The sequence below is a fragment of the Pimephales promelas genome, chromosome 1 (genome assembly GCF_988280905.1).
Source record: "Pimephales promelas chromosome 1, fPimPro1.hap1.1, whole genome shotgun sequence".
NCBI lineage: Eukaryota > Metazoa > Chordata > Actinopteri > Cypriniformes > Leuciscidae > Pimephales > Pimephales promelas.
This window is the reverse complement of record NC_142769.1, coordinates 46,388,501-46,409,268: the sequence shown is the minus strand read 5'-3', so window position 1 is coordinate 46,409,268 and position 20,768 is coordinate 46,388,501. Positions and strand designations below refer to the sequence as shown.

General features: G+C 38.8%; 1 protein-coding gene and 1 long non-coding RNA gene across 2 annotated transcripts in view; one reads left to right on the top strand and one right to left on the bottom strand.

Moving 5' to 3' along the window:
• LOC148998501 (uncharacterized) overlaps positions 1–11,467 on the top strand; it is a 16,508-nt gene extending 5,041 nt beyond the window's left edge. Inside the window, exons 3-5 of the long non-coding RNA XR_016168360.1 lie at positions 1,688–1,944; positions 9,673–9,773; positions 11,371–11,467. This is a non-coding gene — a long non-coding RNA (uncharacterized LOC148998501). The remainder of the gene's footprint in view (positions 1–1,687; positions 1,945–9,672; positions 9,774–11,370) is intronic.
• LOC120470276 (NACHT domain- and WD repeat-containing protein 1) overlaps positions 1–20,668 on the bottom strand; it is a 34,182-nt gene extending 13,514 nt beyond the window's left edge. Inside the window, exons 1-18 of the mRNA XM_039659792.2 lie at positions 20,050–20,668; positions 19,751–19,804; positions 19,402–19,509; positions 19,227–19,307; positions 19,052–19,153; positions 18,648–18,951; positions 18,188–18,387; positions 15,104–15,498; positions 13,554–13,708; positions 13,210–13,418; positions 11,606–11,934; positions 11,367–11,531; positions 9,668–9,791; positions 9,347–9,550; positions 5,755–6,626; positions 4,004–4,143; positions 3,359–3,487; positions 1,721–2,064 (exon numbers count right to left, since the gene is read on the bottom strand). Of these exons, the coding sequence (XP_039515726.2) occupies positions 1,721–2,064; positions 3,359–3,487; positions 4,004–4,143; positions 5,755–6,626; positions 9,347–9,550; positions 9,668–9,791; positions 11,367–11,531; positions 11,606–11,934; positions 13,210–13,418; positions 13,554–13,708; positions 15,104–15,498; positions 18,188–18,387; positions 18,648–18,951; positions 19,052–19,153; positions 19,227–19,307; positions 19,402–19,509; positions 19,751–19,804; positions 20,050–20,103 (3,969 nt within the window). The 5' untranslated portion in view covers positions 20,104–20,668. The remainder of the gene's footprint in view (positions 1–1,720; positions 2,065–3,358; positions 3,488–4,003; positions 4,144–5,754; positions 6,627–9,346; positions 9,551–9,667; positions 9,792–11,366; positions 11,532–11,605; positions 11,935–13,209; positions 13,419–13,553; positions 13,709–15,103; positions 15,499–18,187; positions 18,388–18,647; positions 18,952–19,051; positions 19,154–19,226; positions 19,308–19,401; positions 19,510–19,750; positions 19,805–20,049) is intronic.
• Positions 20,669–20,768: the final 100 nt, after the last annotated feature.

The following is a 20,768-nucleotide window of genomic DNA, read 5'->3' as shown; positions in this document are numbered from 1 at the left end:
TTATCTATCTACACACACACACAAAACTGGCCTTGATTCGGTTGTTCTGAAGGTATGTAAAAAAAAATTGTTTACACTTCTGGTCTTCGGGGTCAATATGACCCCATATTGAAATGAATGGGAAATGTGGGGGAAAAAAAAATAAAAAAAATAATAATAACATATATATATATATATATATATATATATATATATATTATGGCATAAATATGAAACTTTTTACACAGAAATGAAGGCCTAGTACTGGAGCATAAATGCAACATATCATAAAAAAATAATATTTCATATGCAAGCTAATGGTGCTAATGGTAATAGTTGAGGAATTGTGTGGTATATGGATACAAAAGTACTTTATATCTCCAAAAACACAACATTAATAGAGAATAGATGAGAAGTAAACAAAAAAAAAATGATATATTACTTGTATGATTAAAAATGTATATTTTTTGTACAATTACTCAATTAATTGTTGGGCTCGTATAGACCCCGAAGCCCAGAAGTGTAAACAGGAAACTAAGACCAGTGCTTTATAGCTGATTCAACTTTGTTTCATAATCAACTAGCGATTAATCGCATCCAAAATAAAAGTTTGTGTTTACACAATATATGTGGGTGCACTGTGTATAATTAATCGCGATTAATCATTTGACAGCCCTATAATCAACGTTTTTTTTTTTTTGCAACATCGACACTGTTATTGAACTGAATCGAATCAACACTGCTGCTTATATCATAATTGAACACATTTCATTATTGATCTGAACTGAATCAACACCGAACTGACTTTAGCTGAAAAATCGTCTTTTTAGAGCCGAAATCTGTTAGCATGATTGATAACTATTTTTCTTTTTATCCCAGTAATCCCTGGTATTGTATAAAGCGCTATAAAGTTGACTTGACATATACGGTAAAAAACTGTAAATGGTTCAACATTACATTATATGTAAAATACGGTTAAAATAGTTTTTTTTGTTGTAATTTATAAATAACTGTGATTTACAGTGAAAAACAGTAGGACATTTGCTTGTCATCACGTTTATATTTTATATAAATCATTTTGCTTCTTCACATAATTTGTTAAATTTTCCGCTTTTTAATTAATTTTCCCATTATGTATACGGTTAGAATTAGAAGATGGCTGTGTCTCATGTGACCTTATTATTTGTACAAGCTGTGACTATACAAATCACAACATGTAAATAGGGAAATGTTGCCGTTATTTTTTCCCTTATTGGGAGTAGTATGCTAGCTGTAGCCATTTACCTCCAGTCTTTGTGCTAAGCTAGGCTAGTAGTGGGTGCGTCAGACAGAGTTACAGCACACACGGAGATGAGAAGGGTATGTATGGACTTAAATCCCAGCTAAAGTCCCAAAAAAGTCGGCATGTTCCTTTAAAGAAAGTCTAGTTTTTGCCTAAAAAGCTGATATTGGTAGATTAAGAAGATTGAAATCTCTTAATAAAATATACAGTTAAATATTGGGAAATATACAGTCATAAATATGCCATTCTGTTGTATCTAAAATATTGTTGTGTTTGAGGAAAAGTGGTATATAAATTATTAAATGTAACAAATTATTGAATGAATTTTTGACGACCCTGTTTTTTTTTAATTAATTTTTTTATTAATAAATTAAAAAAAATTAATTAATACATTTAATTAATTTTAACAGGTTACTTTTTTCACAGCATATAGAAAGAACGGCCTGTCCGAAGTCTCACCTTAACCATGTGACTTCCATCATAAAAAACCACCAGCAACCGCCCATCGCAGGCAGATGTGACTACAGGAACATCCAAAGACTCCTTCTCCATGTACAGCACCTTCCCAGAATCCACCTCTCTCACCTGCAGGCAGTGGCCCATCTGTAGCACAAGCACACTGTCGTCCAGACAGAGGGTGAGCGAGTCGGCGGCCCAGTCGACCGCAGGTCCATGAGCCCTCGGTAAGTGCCGAACGGGCCTCGTTTGCTCATCTAGACGCCATAGATTCAGCAGTCCATCAGAGGAGCAGGAAACCATGTGACGCCGACCATGAGCCAGGGCTGTCACAACACTCATGTGACCTAGTTCGACATGGGTCGGGGTGTTAAGGACAGTTCACTCAGCCATTATGTGATAAAGAATCTTATTTTAGATTTTATGTTTTGGTCATAAACCACAGCAGGTTATAGAGCTGTTCATGGGTAATTCGCCATGGGTGTGGTTCCCCTCTGGAGTTTCCAATGGGTTTTCACAGTGACAGCCTTAGATTTCTTTAATTAAAAATGACATCTGTGGTTCAAATTACGTCAACAGACTTGTTGTCATGGCTTTAAAGTCCAGGGGTTTTGATGTCAGAAGACTTTATTATTAGAGATATAAAGCCTAGTTTGGTTTGCAAAGAGACTGTAGCTTCTGGGTTTGTCCTCGCTTATATTCATGATCTACCAAGGTGTGGCTAATACATTCTGCAACAGTTGTTTCCACACAGTCACACCTCAAATTTGGCACAACAGCTGTGAGCTTAATTCCACGTGACACATCATTCATTTGTCAAACCGCATAAACTCACTTCCTTTTTCTGCATGCAGAGAATAAAAATCATATTAGAAATCAATGTATTTAAGAATCGCAAGAAGTAAATTAAGGAAAATAAAAATTATTCTAGCTAATGCAAAAATCTCTGGAGTTATCTGAGATGAGATTTGTAGAGGGTTTCACCCCTCTTAACAAAGACGATACCATAGAGCATGTCTACACTATTATAGTATTTATTAATATTTTGAATTGGCTTTAATTGTTACATTTTTAGTATTTTATGTTTTAGTAATTTTGCTATTTTTTACATTTCTATTTAGCTTTAATTTATTTTTATTTCAGTTTTAGTATCAGTAAGTTTAGAACTTCAACTTGTGTCAGTAAGTTGGCAAGGATACCTATTTTTTTAATCTACGTTATTCTATTTAGTTTTAGTCTATGCTAGTTTATTCTATGCCAAAACTATTTCCCAGTTTTTGTTTACAGTACCAGAATGTTTGAGTGCTTGTCAACTGACCTCTAATTCATTGGACAACTACTGTAGTCTGTATTTGGCAACTTTTTAACTTGCATTTTAAAAACATACAGTGAACTAAATATATAAATAACTGTGTATAATTTATGTCTCTACAAGTAATGTTAACCACAGACCTTAATTTACTCAAAAAAAAACAAAAAAAAAACAACCCAAACCAGCGTTCCGAAACCCCCTAGGAAATACCCAAGGAAACCCACGACTCCAAGATTTTGCCAGAACAGATTAAATCAAAAACCCTGCCTGAATGGTGATGTTGGGAAACTGAGGCCTTCAGAAGTTGTGAAGAAATTGAATATGGGTACCTGAAAGGAGTGTGTGTACGAGCCCCCCTGGAGGAAGCAGGCAGGTGTACGAGGGCACAAGAACAGGCAGAGAAGAGCTCTTGCATTGCGCTAATAGATCATGCAGGAAAGAGTATCGTCTCGGGTCACCTGGAACCATAGACATATACACTAGACGTCACCTTGGGGTTCTAAGCATGCGTCAAAACCGCCGCCATCTTGGAACAGGGGTCTTGTCATAGGAAGTAGTTAGGTAACGCTGCTATCTCTGCCTTTACTTTGAATTGGGTGATGGTGGCGGACTTTTGTGCTGTGTATAATGTTCATACGAATTAAGTCTGACAGTTGGAACGAGCCAAAAAAAAAAAAACGAGATCAAATCGCATTCATGATGATTTATGGTGATTTTACTTCCATTAGACCTTTGTCTACATTGACGCTGATGCATTAAAGCGGAGGGGCTCCCCTGTTCCAAGATGGCGGCTCTATTGACGCATTCGTTCTAAAGAACTGCCGTAAAACATACCTTAAACATACAGATGTTTTCGGTTTTCTTGTGTATAGTGTAAAGTGTATATATATATATATATATATATATATACTGTATATATATATATATATATATATATATATATATATATATAAGATGTATGTTTGTGTGTGTACCTGAAGTAACAGGTTTATCTTGGGATATGATCCGCTCCAAACGGCCCAAGAGTTGAGATGCCAGCTGGCAAGGATCATTCAAGAGCACAGAATAAGAAAGACACAAAACCTGCTCCAACAACTTCACGTCCAGAAGCTCTCTGTAACACACACACATTTTTTTTTTTAAACTTCAGAATATACAATAGACACTTGTTAATCCCCATAATATCCAAAAACTCTTTTTAAAATATAATTAACTATTTATAAATATTTATTTTTAATACTTCTGAGCAAAAGATTTCTATATTCAATATCCACAAGTTTCCGAGGGGCGCTCCTGTAAAAAATAAAGTGGGTGAAACTTCCGGTGAGACGGTGGAAGTAGAATTCCAATGGTATTTTGTGTGTTAGTTAGCGAAGAGGCTAGCTGTTTTTCGGAGAATTATTTTACTATTTAAAGACGCAAATCTTTATGAGAGATGTCATTACGGAGCTCATGGACAACATGTGCTGTTCGCGGTTGTATGTATAACCGGACTAAACTAATTCAGTGGCTTAAACGTGATTGTTTTGAACATAAGCTGAAAACGAAATCAGAGTGATCCTGCCAACGACTGTAGTTTCCATCACCTCCCAAAAGACGACGAATCTTCCTGTGTACATTTGTTTAAATTCTTAATATTCTATAAACTTTTATCAGCATGTGTTTGGCTGTTCGCTACTGATGTTACACCTAAACTCAGGATCAAAGCCTGTGTTGACAGAATACCAAATGTGCCAGTTAATGTATTCAAGCAGCACATTCATTTATAATTTTGAATAAACTCCAAAGCACAATGACTAAGTGTGTATTTTTTATTTTAATTGTTTGTCACCATGCCTTGATGAGTATTGATTATTAATAATGTTATTATAATACTCCCAATCAACTACTGCGGAGGGTAAAGGTACTGTTATTTCATAATTTCGTTGAGGTTGTGTTCCCACATCGTTAGCTAGTTTGGATCGCTATAACTTGAATGACTGTCAACTGTTGAATGAACGAGTGTCAAGCATGTCAAATCGTGCTTTGTTTACTTCCAACCGGAAGTCGCGCCCACTTTTGACGCAAGGCCTCATGGGGCGTAGGAAACTTGTGGATAGAGAGGGCAGACTACATATATATATACAGTATATATATATATATATATATATATATATATATATATATATATAATGTTTCACTTTATGCCAAGGTTTTATGGTGTGTTTAAATTTAAGTTGGGAAGTAATGTTTTCACCATGAGGTGCGTTCAAGACATTTTTCGTCAGAGTGAGATGGAGGTGTACCTTCTCTTAATTAATTACACAAAAATACAATAACTCTTCTTCTAGAAAATAAAGAACAAAGAATGTGCATCAGGCGTGTTTTGCTTTTTTATGTTATTAATTAATTTACAAAGCCACTTAAAACTTTACCATTACATATTATGTTGTTATATTACAACGCTATCCTATTTTGTGCATGCGATTAGCTTATTGCGTTAAATAAAAAAGCCTGACCATTTCATTGCTAAATATCTTTAAGAACTGTGCTATTCTGTCATGTTTCTCACTGACACGCCCCCAATCAACATTGGGGCTCAAAATCCCCAGCATCCTACCGGTGCTGTTCATGTGCGTTCAAACACGATCTTTCCGACATGACTTGAACGCACCAATTGACTGTTTTATCCTATCAAACAGCTATTCCTGCAAAACACACTTGTTTGGTGATCATATCGTCGTACTTATCCGGTATGACGGCAGCTTTAAGGTCCTCCTGGACGTGACAGACGGACAGACCCCACAGTTTATGCATCAGGAACTCGTAGTTAAACAGACATCGCTCGAGTAAGGGAATTATTTGCCCCGAGTGGATGTAATGATACGGCAAACAGTGGAGTTTGCGCAAATTAAATTCATAGCACCTCCTTCCCTTCTCCTTCCGGATCCAAGCTAGCGGCTGAAAAACCTGGCTATTTGGGACGTTTCCGTTAAAGTAATCTGCAAAGTCTGCATGGACAGCTTTGATCGAGTCTTCTGTTGGTGCGTATCGCTGCAAGACGGCGTAACCGAACTCTGCATGAGTCCAGCGCAACACCCATGTGCCGTCACTTTCCACTTCGCTGATGTAATCCTTCAGGTTGTGCAGCAGTCGGGCCACTAACGCATAAGGCACCGGCGAGTATTCGGAAACGGCAAGTGTCTGATGATGCAAAACAGCCGTCTCGCGTGTGACATTATCATCGCGTCCCAAAAGCACTAAAAGTTCCTCCTCGGTCACGCCAGAACAGGACAGTGATACGAGCAAAGCCATACGTCGCACCAAACACGGCCCATTCTCTCGCTCCAAACTAACAAGGATGCTGACGAAAATTTGATTTGGATCCGTAGGGATGTTGAGACTCTCTTTTGGTGTAAATGAACTCCATTGCCTGGTCCCAACATAGGCTAGATTGAGGTAGAGAGGGGATGGACAGGATAGACAGGACTGGAATAAAAGGCTCCACTGGCTTTCAGTTAGTTGCCGAAAATCCGAAGCTAGTCTGGAAGCCAGTCCTGATGCGATCTCATCACGGTGAAGAGCAGGAAGGGACAGGACAGCGACCTTAACCTGGGACTGAAAGAGACGAAGAGAACAGAAATTCGTTTTGATTATCACATTCAGTAAGGATCCGTGAATGTCTAGAGTAGATTCCCCTTGCTTTAATTGACACTCACCCATTTGCATTAAGCTTTCCATTGTTAGAAACCCAGTTTTACTATTGAATGGTCGTGCAACACTCTCTCATTTTGCCCTGAGACGAGAGAAATCTGCCATTTACCCTTTTCACTTCCTCCTACAATGACGCAAAAGTCGTCATTGTACATCATTGTTGGAGGAAGTGTAAGAGGGATTTCTGGTAAGACTACAAGCACTAGATCTCGCCCTTTCAAACCCACCCATTTGGGATCGACCTAATGCGCTAACAGACCAATCACAGATCAGTGCCAGTGCGTATGATTTCAACTTTTTGAAAACATGGACGAAGGTACTGAATACGCAGACAGATGCATTATGGAGGATTGGGATTACACATAGTGACAGCCATCTTTTTTGGAAGCTAAGCTAGCAGGCTCTTGTTCTGTGGAGAAAGCCGAGTAGTATAGGGTGACCATATTTTGATTACCAAAAACCAGGACAATCGGCCCAGCAAACACATGGGCCAACTCAAATGATACTCGAAGTTTACTCAAAGATAACTTATTAATTTCAATAGATTTAAAGTAGGATATGCCTCCTCTGTTATATTGTTTTATGAAAACAGGACATGTCCTGGGAAAACAGGACAGTTGGTCACCCTAGAGTAGTAACTTTAGGGATTACCGTCCTCTTTTTCCCGAACAAGTCCGACCGTCGATGTCCGGTGTTCTGACACTTCATGCTACCCATCGAGATTTGCTACTTACTGGTTATGCGCATGTGCAGACTCAGATTTTTTTTTTTCTTTTTTTACAAAAGGTACATTTTCCTGTTATAATATATAATTTCCCTTTAAAAAATGCTTACTACCATATGAATATTTGTACGGTCAGCCAGCTGAAAAAGAATAACTGAAATTTTCAGTTACTACGAGGAAAGGTGTACTTTGACAAGTCAAAGATGAATATATTTTATGATAATTTTTACTTTTCACACCGTTTTAAAAGTAAAAATAGTCGTCTACAGTATACAGTAGCTACTCATAACTTAGAATTGTATTATAATTGTATTTCATACGACTTTAATCGGCATTCTGTGATCAATTCGCGCTACGGTAGCATTTTTTCGACAAGGCAGCAAAAATCGACAGAACACCGGGATTCAGCTTTTGCGCTCGCCTCTTCAGTGTGAAAAAAACGTTCAGCACCTCGTTAACGCTTTGGTGGACACACGGCCTAACCGACCCCAAACTTTTGAATGGTAGTGTAAGGCTGTGTGTCCACCAAAGCATTTTTAGCCAGCTGAAAATGCTAGACGCTCTGCTGAAGACGCCATGCTTTGGGCGCTTGAGAGCGTTTTGGCAGCGCAGCGTTTTTCCGTTGAGACTTTTCGTTGCTATGATACAGAATATCCACAGCAGTTTGAATGTTGTGACAGTTGGTCGGTGTGGTATTAGTCCCGCCCCTCCTCCACTGTAATTGGACGGCTGGGTAAAAAGTGACAGCAAAGTCCTTTCAGGCAAGTCATGCCACTCGGCCGCCATCTTGGCAACGCCTCCGGGCAGCTATTTCGGACTTAACAAGACCAGGCTCCTATCTAAATGAATGGGAAGAGGCTCAGATCACTGGTCGCCCAGATAGAAAACTGACATTGAATCAACGTGGAAATATGACATCGAAACAACGTTGATCTGACATTGTTTTGCTCATCGAATTAACGTTGAACCAACGTCAGACGCGTCATTCTTTCAAAACTAACGGAAAATCAACTTGAAATCAACGCGTTGTTTCAACGTTATGAAAGCAAACCAATTTTCGATTGTCATTTAGCTTTGAAGAATGCCGCGTCTGACGTTGGTTCAACGTTAATTCGATGAGCAAAATCAACGTTGTTTCAATGTCATGAGAGACGTCGTTTCCACGTTGATTCAATGTCAGTTTGCTGTCTGGGCACCGAGACATAAAAACTGCATGTATAGAAACAGCAGTAAAATATAATAAAAATCGCTGAAAAAGTTTGATGACTTTGCACTAAAATAAGGTTTAAAACTGTGTTTTCCCACAGGTTATACTTTTACTGCGCATGCGCAAGGGTTCTCTCGCTCTCTGTCGCGCGCACGCTGCACAGTTTGAAATGCGCGCTCTTGCTCGCTCGGTCTAGATTCCGGGAGATTTGAACTAATTTGCGGGCATCAGGAGACACCCGGAACTTCTTGGAGACTTGGGATGTCTGATATTTACACAACGGACACATACACTGCATATCTAATATGCCGCCTTTTCAAACAGTAACGTATTTAAATGTTTCCCGGCTTGACCGTTAAAAGCAGACGATTGGCTGTCCAGTGGGAGGGGAGGGGCATTTGCATACAGCCGCCATCTTTGGTGTTATGGGTTTTCCCTATACATTTGTATTAAGGATTGATGAAGTGGCATGTCTCTATATAAATAGTCTGGTGACAGTGATGAGCGCTGCGTTTTATCCAAAGTTGAACATTTTTCAACTCCCAACGACCAGTAAAAACTCAGCGTGAAAAAAGCGCTCAGCGCCTCGGTACGCTCATGGCGCTCCCATTGAAAACAATTGAAAACATACGCCAGGCGCGTGGAAAAACGCTTTGGTGGATGCTTTGGAAGTCCTCTGACCCATCTGCTCACCTGTAGAATCTGAGCACATTTAGACTGTGTGCCGGCAGACAGGACAGTGAAGACGTTCGGCACTAGAACATTACTAAGCCAGGAAAGGTCAGTCTCATGCTCCTCACTCAGATTATCCAGCCCATCCAGCACCAGGGCCAAGGGCCGAGCTTCTGTCACCAGGCCCAACAATGAGCACAGCTGACTGGACAACTCTGACAGTGACTGGGAGGAAAAAAAACATAGACTAGTGATAAGATAGATAGATAAGCAATCTCATAATATCATGTATCCATTACGGTGTAAAAGACCTTATGAATATTTGATTTATCTTTTCTGTACCTCAGATATCTCTGTTTTGAGGCTATAGATGTTGGCTAACTGCAGACACAGGGTCTGGAGGAGCAGACGCACGTTCCTGCTCTCGGATGTCAGACCTACAAAGCAGGTGAGCACTGCCGCATCCCTAAAATTAACACAATAATCCAGATTAAGCAGTTTTGTCCTTTCAAGGGTTAATTCACCCAAAAATGTTTAGTCTGTCATTAATTACTCGCCCTCATGTCGTTCCAAACCAATTAGACAATCAAATGAAGATCTTTTTGATGAAATCTGAGAGCTTTCTGTCCCTCCATTGACGGCTACGCAACTACCACTTGTCTTTGACGCTTCAAAAAGTTCATAAAGGAGATATTAAAACGAATCCATATGAATTGAGCTTTTTAGTCCAAAATACTGGAGAGACTCGATCGCTTTATATGATGAACAGAAGTTTTTATTCACATTTAAACATTAATCAATGGAAGCTCAAACATGTTCGCTTGATGTGCGAGAACCAATGAGGTTCGGTCCCGTGTTGCGCATCACATTTGAGCTTCAGCAAGAACCAATGGGGTTTTTAATCTTGTTACGCAGCACGATTGAGATTCATTGAGGTTTCTTCTTGCACATCAAGCAGGTTCGGTTGAGCTTCTGTTTATATGTTCACTGATTAGGGTTGGGTATCGAGAATCGAGTGGAACCGGGACTAACTTTTAGTTTTTCCCGGAATCGTTCAAAAGTTAAAATTTCGATTCCTAGTTTCGATATTCACAGTCCGCCGAGCGGAAGAAGAAACCGCTGAACAACACCAACGAAGAAGCGTCTACCGGAAGTGTTGGCATAACCACGCGAGTCGAACATGAGTACCTTACGTCGGCGGTCCAAAGTGTGGCTTCACTTTTCTAAAAATAACGAAATCTCGGCAAAATGCAAAATTTGTGACAAAAGGAGTATTTTTACAGAAGGAGTATTTCCTTCAGAAAGGCCGTTGGTTAGCAAGGTTAGCTAAACTTTTTTGACCCTGCCTCTTAAAAGAATCGGAATCGAGAATCGTTAGGAACCGGAATCGAAACAAGGAATCGGAATCGGAATCAGAATCGTTCAAATTCAAACGATACCCAACCCTATCACTGATCAATGTTTATTTGTGAATAAAAGCCTAAATTTAATCTGTTCATTTTATAAAGCGATCGAGTCTCTAAACCGCTCGTTTTACAATCTCTTTATGAACTTTCTGAAGCGTCAAAGTGGTAGTTGCGTAGCTGTCAATGGAGGAACAGAAATCTCTTCGATTTTATTCAAATATCTTGATGAATGATGAACGAAAGTCTTACGGGGTTTGATACGATATGAGTGTGATTATAATGACAGAATTTACCTTTTTGGGTGAACTAACCCTTTAACTAAATCATCATAATAAGATATGGTTACTGAGCATCAAATCATCATATTAGAATGATTTCTGAAGGATCATGTGACACTGAAGACTGGAGTAATGATGCTGAAAATCCAGCTTTGTCATCAAAAAATTATATTACATTTTAAAATATACTGACAAAGAAAACATTTATTTTGAATTGTAATAATATTTTGATTGATTTTAATATTTTTGATTAAATAAATGCAGCATACAATACATTTTTCAAACACTTTAAATTTTTAGTGTATTTTTTAAAACTATTTTAAAGGCTTTAAAATCAGAGTCCCTTTGTTTGCCTACCCAGGTATCCAAGTGGGTATGAGCTGTGCCAGTTTGGCGAGTGTCGTGCTCTTTCCAGACCCCCATTCCCCCAGTAACAGCACAGCATTCTGGGAGGACGATGATGCTTGAAGCACATGCTTCACTTCCATCAGAAAGTCCTGCCTGAACACATAACCCTGTGCTCTAACAAGGAGAAAGAAAGAATATTCATGTTGAAATTCAAACTAAATTGAATCATGTTAGAATCTGTGACTTACAGTGTTTTCCCAAATCTGACATGACGCCGAATCTCTTCTTCAACTCGGAGTCTGGAAACATCTTTCCTCTGCATGTCGAAGGAGCCTTTAGCCTGACTGACCTGCATAAGTCTGAAGCAACACTTTGAGAACAGCTTGACAGACAGTGATAAAGTAAAGTGAGATGACAGGAACAGAGGGACGTCTTGCCTGTTGAGGGATGCAGTGAGCGTGCGCTGGAAGTGTGAGCAGAGCCGTTCCACATAGAACTGATGAGATCTGTTGTGTTTGGCACTCACACCTTTCCTTCCCCAGCTGACGCTTGTCTCGTGGATATTAGTGTGTCGCAGCTTGAAAATAATACAAAAACAAGATGCTTACATTTGTACAATGTTTTATACATTCAGATTTACATACTGTATAAGGCAGAGTAATTATGCGGCACTACAACACATTTACAGACAGTCAGACAGATAGATAGACAGATAGACAGACAGACAGACAGAGACAGACATAAAGATAGACAGACAGATAGATAGATAGACAGACAGATAGACAGAGAGACAGACAGACAGAAAGACAGACAGATAGACAGACAACAGATAGATAGATAGATAGATAGATAGATAGATAGATAGATAGATAGATAGATAGATAGATAGATAGATAGATATAGATAGATATAGATAGATATAGATAGATAGATAGATAGATAGATAGATAGATAGATAGATAGATAGATAGACAGACATATAGACAGACAGATAGATGTACAGCTATATAGAGACAGACAGATAGATAGATAGATAGATAGATAGATAGATAGATAGATAGATAGATAGATAGATAGATAGATAGACAGACAGACAGACGGACGGACGGACGGACGGACGGACGGACGGACGGACGGACGGACGGACGGATAGATAGATAGACAGACAGACAAACAGATAGATAGATAGATAGATAGACAGACAAACAGATAGATAGATGATAGATAACCAGACAGACAGACAGACAGACAGACAGACAGACAGACAGACAGACAGACAGACAGACAGACAGACAGATAGATAGATAGATAGATAGATAGACAGACAGACAAATAGATAGATAGACAGACAGATAGATAGACAGACAGACAGATAGATAGATAGACAGACAGACAGACAGACAAACAGATAGATAGATAGATAGATAGATAGATAGATAGATAGATAGATAGATAGATAGACAGACAGACAGACAGACAGACAGACAGACAGACAGACAGACAGACAGACAGACAGACAAATAGACAGACAGACAGACAGACAAATAGACAGACAGACAGACAGATAGACAGATAGATAGATAGACAGACAGACAGACAGACAGACAAACAGATAGATAGATAGATAGATAGATAGATAGATAGACAGACAGACAAACAGACAGACAGACAAATAGATAGATAGACAGACAGATAGATAGACAGACAGACAGACAAACAGATAGATAGATAGATAGATTTAATCAATATACTGCATACTAGCTGAGGAAAAGTGTTAATAAAAAAACAACAACAACAATCAAACACACATTTGACCAATAGTGTGAGTGTGATAGCTAGACTAGAGACACACCTTGAGGTGGATGTTGCGTATAAAGCGCTGCTGAGCTTGATGTAAGGTTTGGTTGATTTCAGGTCTTCCTTTGTGTAAGTCTATAAACTGTGATGCGTATTCATTTTTCAGGTTGTACAGAAGGTCAGTGATGATCCTCTTGTAACAGTGACTGTACTCCTCTGGTGGCTGTTTCCCTCCAAGACCCTGTTCCACTTCCCAGTCCAACACTGAAACACACGCAACATTTGCTTTCAATTACATCAATTCTCAAGACTGATTCAAGGAAGACGAGTGCAGGCTTCATCTGCATCTGTGATTGACAACTAAACTTCTATGCAACTTCATTATGTCTGGAAAAACACCTGTTCGAAGCAGACGACAGACGGCTTCTTCTCCGATGGCCTCGGGTCCAGACCGCCACAGCACGTTCCACAGTTTCACACAGGAAGAGCGCCATGCTTTCCTTCCCAGCTTCCTGCGATGCCCATCCCGGCTGAGGAAGTCAGGGTGATGTGTGCTATTACAAAATAAAGGGAAAAAGCTTGATTAAAAACAAAAAATAGAACTAGAATTAGAAATCAGAGAGGATTTCAGGAACGGTTTCTCGATGGAAGTATGCGTACGCTAAATAAAGGAACGGAGCCTGGTTGCATTAGTAGTGTGTTGAAATGCATGGTTATGGTAAGGGGTGTGATATTTGAAATGGTTGACCAATCACAACACACTGATCCAGCCGGCCAATCAGAGCACATTGTGCTTTTCAGAAGGAGGGGCTTCATAGAGACAGGCGATGATAAAGGGTCTTATCTAGCAAAATGATCGGTCATTTCAAAATTAAATAAAAAAGTTTAAGTTTTAAAAGCACAAATGGTCGCCTTGCTCTGTTCTGTGATGAGTGTTCATGACTCTCCTGTTCAAACTTATTCATCAAAATGAACAAATCTTTTTTCGAGTCATGACTCAAAGGGTCCGAGACAAGACCCTTATTCATCATCTGGTGTCGTTTAAAGCCCTTCGAAGCTACACTGAAACTCTCATTTGGACCTTGAACCGTTTGGTTCCCATTGAAGTCCATTATATGGAGAAAATCCTGGAATGTTTTCATCAAAAACCTTAATTTCTTTTCAACTGAAGAAAGAAAGACGTGGACATCTTGGATGACATGGGGGTGAGTAAATTATCAGCAAAAGTTTTATTAAAAGTGAACTACTCCTTTAAATATAAAGACCTATTCAAGTAGACCCCAAAAACAAAATAAGTCTTTGCAAAAGGGCATAACGAGGGCTTGGAACCAGAGGGGCGTAAGTGACATTTTGGGCGAATATGAGTTCTGAGATCAAACTGAATTGAATAAAGCAACAAAAGGTGTATCTGACATATTTGAATTTTTTTATTTGAAAATGTTTTAGAACATGTTCATTGTGTTAATATGCCATACATTTTTTTGTTTACTTAAATACTCATTCATGTAAGTATGTCTGTGGTTGCATTGTTTGTGGTTTAAGATTAATAATACAGGTGATTGAAGTGTGCTCAAAATTTTGTTTTGTCTTTCCTGTAAAGCCACTTACGCCCCTCTAGCTCCAAGTCCTCGATAATATGTCCTCCCTAAACATGACAACTGCATCAATACAAGTTGTATTGTGTCTATTATCATCACTATTTTCTGCCATGGGAACCAAACAAAGAGAGTTGTATCTCAATAACGATGGTAGGAATTACTCCATTGTTTTCAGCTTGTTTGGCAAGTAATTCCTGATTTGTAGATATTAGCATATAATCCTCAGGGATTTAAGCTGTTCATGTTCAATGAAAGAAACTGAAAATATATGTTTAAACATGTTTATTTTTACAAGTAATCTATTATACAATAGTTTATATGCAGGATCACGTCACTGAATAACACACTAACCTGACAGGAAGCAAGCGGTACACAGCAGGAATTGTGTTTTTATCCAGCTTATACCATGTCTGCAAGAGACTCGAATCCTGGTCGTAGTCCATCCAGGTCCGGGCCAGCTGTGTCTCGTCTCCATCCGACATGGAACAGCTGGAGATGGAGTTCTCACTCATGACAGCAGAGCTTTGGAAAGCTTCCCTCTCCTCCGACAAAATGAGTTCCTTATCAAGTACAAAACTCCTGCTGTCACCAGTGCCAATACTGGATTGTGAGTCAACAGCCATGTCTGACTGTCTCCTGGACAGCTTCTTCTTGCTTCTCTCTACCAGTTTTAAAATCGCTTCAAAATCTGCTTGGGGAATGGTATTCGGCAGTGACCGTATCTCATGCTTCTGTCCAGTGAACACCTACAAGACAAGCAAAAAATACTTAAAAGTCCTCCTGTGGTGAAAATCAAGCTTTTAGCGTTGTTTATACACTCACCTAAAGGATTATTAGGAACACCTGTTCAATTTCTCATTAATACAATTATCTAATCAACCAATCACATAGCAGTTGCTTCAATGCATTTAGGGGTGTGAACTCCATGTGATCTCCTGAACTCCAAACTGAATGTCAGAATGGGAAAGAAAGGTGATTTAAGCAATTTTGAGCGTGGCATGGTTGTTGGTGCCAGATGGGCCGGTCTGAGTATTTCACAATCTGTTCAGTTACTGGGATTTTCATGCACAACCATTTCTAGGGTTTACAAAGAATGGTGTGAAAAGGAAAAAAAACGAAAATGAAAATGGGCGAAAATGCCTTGATGATGCTAGAGGTCAGAGGAGAATGGGCCGACTGATTCAAGCTGATAGAAGAGCAACTTTGACTGAAATAACCACTCGTTACAACCGAGGTATGAAGCAAAGCATTTGTGACGCCACAACACACACAACCTTGAGGCGGATGGGCTACAACAGCAGAAGACCCCACCGGGTACCACTCATCTCCACTATAATTAGGAATTAGAGGCTACAATTTGCAAGAGCTCACCAAAATTAGACAGTTGAAGACTGGAAAAATGTTGCCTGGTCTGATGAGTCTCGATTTCAGATGGTAGAGTCAGAATTTGGCGTAAACAGAATGAAATGGATCCATCATGCCTTGTTACCACTGTGCAGGCTGGTGGTGGTGGTGTAATGGTGTGGGGGATGTTTTCTTGGCACACTTTAGGCCCCTTAGTGCCAATTGGGCATCGTTTAAATGCCACGGCCTACCTGAGCATTGTTTCTGACCATGTCCATCCCTTTATGGCCACCATGTCCCCATCCTCTGATGGCTACTTCCAGCAGGATAATGCACCATGTCACAAAGCTCAAATCATTTCAAATTGGTTTCTTGAACATGACAATGAGTTGACTGTACTAAAATGGCCCCACAGACACCAGATCTCAACCCAATAGAGCATCTTTGGGATGTGGTGGAACGGGAGCTTCGTGCATCCCACAAATCAAATCTCCATCAACTGCGAGAGGCTATCCTATCAATATCGGCCAACATTTCTAAAGAATGCTTTCGGCACCTTGTTGAATCAATGCCACGTAGAATTAAAGGTAAAGCGGAGGATTTTCTTTTTCCGGGTGGGTAGTCTATACTAATTGGTCCACCTAAGTGTCAATCATTCTGGTGATATGTTTACGTAAGGCCGTCGTACGTGCTCATCCCTATGTAGTTTTCACTTTCAGGTGTATTATGTCGGAGTTGAAAATGGCTGAGGGTCGAAAGAGAAAAAATCTATACGAAGTGTATGATAAGAAGAGAAAGGCCGCAGAATATAGAAACAAGACCAGAGTGATTTTGGGTTAATATCACATGCTGGCGTGCGCTAAAAGCACAGGTTGGGCTTCTCACTGACGCCGCAGTCGCGAAGATTCTACTAGACAGGTAAAGTTTGTCATGCTATTTGGAGAAATCAATTTAAAATCACTAGTAAAAGTTAATGCAAGCTACTTAGCAATGCTAGCCCTGGCACAAGTCATGCACCGCATAGACACGGTAAACATCTCAATTTGTCTAAAGTAGCCTTTTGACCAAATGATAAATGGTATCACGCTGAAATATTCTAAAACCTTGTGTGTTCATGTGTTCATATTCTAAAACCTTGTGTGTTTATTATTACACAAATGCAACAAGCTATTTCTCCATTAGAATAATTAGAATAAAAATAACGTATTATTAACAATGAGACATATTAGGTTAAGGACCAACGTAATAGCACTGCTTATATGTTGCCATGTAACGTAATTGCGATTTGCAAAATAGTTTCCTCAGAACGTATTTCGTGTGATACAGGGTTGCACATATCATGTCTTGAGTCCTCCGTCACTCAATCGATCAGTATAATAAGTAAATAAAACACGGAAGGGCATTTGACATGTTGTCTTTTTTATGAATGTTTTTGAGTTAGTTTATAATTTGCAACATAATTGTGTAAGGCGTAATAGACGTTCCCTCTCGGGAGCAAGAGTGTGTTTGTCCATGTGCATTTTTTTTTTTAAATTGGAGAGGGCGGGTCTTCTCTAAAATTTGGAAAGATCCTCCGCTATACCTTTAAGGCGGTTCTGAAGGCCAAAAGGAGTCAAACACAGTATTAGTATGGTGTTCCTAATAATCCTTTAGGTGAGTGTATGTCTATGTGGCCTTTTTAATATTCTTTAAGACGAACCATGAGCAAATTCATTGGTCAACACCATTGCTGAGTATTTTCTCCTTAAAACTACAGTGAACCAAAAACGCTCTTTGAAATCGCTGGTGTTTCTGACGTCACAAACTACCCTGTAGTTCAACATGTGATCGTCAACAATTGGATCTCTGAGCTGGTGTGAGTGAGTGGAGACGGGGATTATATGCATATTCATAGATCATGAATACTAAATGAGGCAAGGGTGTAGAGTTATATTCAAACTATTTTAAGGCATGAAGGAAAAAACTTTTAAATATGTCATTTTGGTGATCAAAGATGAGTTTTAACGGACAGGGGGACTTTATATACTGATAACAAATACTATTTTTTCCCCCCATGAGACTCTTGGAATGTAAATAAACAACTCATCTTACAAAAAAGTTTGGCCCCTCGGTCTCTTGACAACGCCTAAGTGTCTCCATGTGCATCTCTGCCAAATCATGATGGTCCGAAACCGGATCTCCGAGTCCTGCACGCAAGTCTATCATCCTGAAATCATATCCTCTCTGCTTACAGTGTAGATACAGCCGAGGATACACACTCTCCATCAGTGCGCTGCGCTCTGGGACGGTATCTACACACACAACGTAGTTTATGTGCAGATTTAATTTGAAATATATATTTATTCAACAAGAATGCATTAAATTGGTTAATAGTTACAGTAAAGACATTCGTAATGCAATTAAAATAGATTTATATTTTAAATAAATGCTGTTCTGTTTAACTTTCTATTAATCAAATTATCAACATTAATAATAAGAAGAATAATAATAATAAAATAAAAATACTGTTTTTAGCATAAGACTTAAAAAAAAAACTAAATTAATTTTATACCTTTGTATCCACCACACAGATAGATCATGAATCTCCTCTCTTTAATATGAAAGGATGAAACACTGTCGTCGTTTAAAGTGTTCGGAGAAGAATGATGTTGCACTTTTGGATCTCTTTCATCAAATCGTTGTTTGTCATGAACATCGACGGCTCTAAACGGTCCCTCAGACAGCGATCCCTGGCCGTCCGGGGCCTCGTCCGTACACGAAGATGCGTTTTGAACAATTACTCCTCCCTCTTTCCTTTCTTCGTCCTCCTCATCCTCTTTTTCTTCCTTCTCGTTCTCTTCAAGTGGCACAAGACTCTGCAGGAGGACATGAAAAGAGTCAAATATAATGTCATGCCTACATAAATCTCTGTGATTAGAATAATAAATGCTTAAAACATCAACACATCATACTAACCTTGAAGAAAACTGTTTTTGTTTTCTGAAAAACTACAGCTCCTTTCTCCTCAAGAGATGAATCCTGAGTGTTTCTCTTTGAGTGGCGCTGATGCAAATGGTACTAGGCAAAGAAATGACCCAAAACTTAATAATTATTTGTTGGAGATGAAAAATCATGAATTTTTCAAACTTACTTTAAGGTGTGCTGTGATTTCCAGCTCTGTTTCCACACTCACTCTGGATAATGGAACAGGCTGGTGGCCTATACTGTTTTTCTATTCCATATTAAAGAGAATCTTTAGCACATAAATCTTACAACATACACATATAGGATGTATTGGAACTGGAATTCCACACACACACACACACCTTCTTCCTGACGGTTCTGTGTCGGGACACGTGATGATCCCTCAGATCCTCGGAGAAGAACAGCTCCTGTAGTCTCCGGGCTGTGGTTTGGCCTTTGGTGTGGGGATCCTGAACAAGTCATGCATCTTAAATGAGGGAGCAACAAAGTGTGCAACACAAACAGCTCAAATGTTTGGCTTCCCCCCCAAGTAACACAAGAAGCGGAATTAGCAACCCTAAATTAACAGATTGTGTTACGAAGCCTTCCACTGCGGAAGAAGAAAACTGTCACAACTGCAGGGGATTTGTTCATTAATAAATAAAATAAGTACACACAAAAAAAAAAACATTATCCATTGAAAAAGCTTACCAATATTGCTGACTTTCCGTTGGAAATGGGAGGAAGGTTGACCACTTCATTTTCCTGTTCAATATGACAGTGTGAGGCATATGAGAGTTGACTGTGTCTGTGTCTATTTATTTGAATAAGTAACGAGATTATGCACTTTTAATGCTTTGCAATCAAAAGTTTAGCTATCAAACAAACAAATTACTCATCCGTTTTACAATATTGCACATTTACAACACATTTAAGAGAAGACTTCTTATAAATATACTGTCTGTAAAAGTATAAAATATATTGAGTTGAAATAGGCTTCAATCTCTTACCGATTTCTGATTATTTTTTTTCGGTACAACTCCATTTCTGTAATATGTCCACATAGCACCGTACAGCAGACTTCAGACACCGGACGTCTGTTCTTCATATAAAAAGAACAGCCAATCGGCCTAAGTTGCATCCATTTACTGCGGTCACTAATATGTCTTCTTTAAATTCCGCTTATGTCACCTAATAAATATGACCCAAAATCGTTAATTCACTCAACGAAAGATAAGGGCGCGTTATTCATTCACGCACAATCACCGCTAGATGACGCTCTGTGTGTGTTATATTCATATTACACACTGTCATGGGAACGCTGCTGTCAAACTATTTTGTGATGTATGGACTAGCTACTGATGTTTTGGAGTAACTATGCCCTCTACTGGTAATCTACATTGAGCTCAGTTCAAAAGTCAGTTAAAATAATGATGTGATTACACAGCAGACGCCTGTGTTGCGTTGTTTTTTATCTGCCAGCAGACACGACGTTTATAAATATGGAATTGCTTTGTATTTGATTTTTTTGTACTTTTATCTTTTATTTTATATTCTATTGGCTATATATAATTATTTCGTAGTTCTAAATATTTTCACCTTTATCTTTATACTTATTTATTTCAGTATTTATTTCAGTATTTGTTTATTTATTATTTCCTTAACTGTATTTTTAATATAATAATTATTATTAATTTATTATTTAAAATTAATTTTAAATTAATTATTA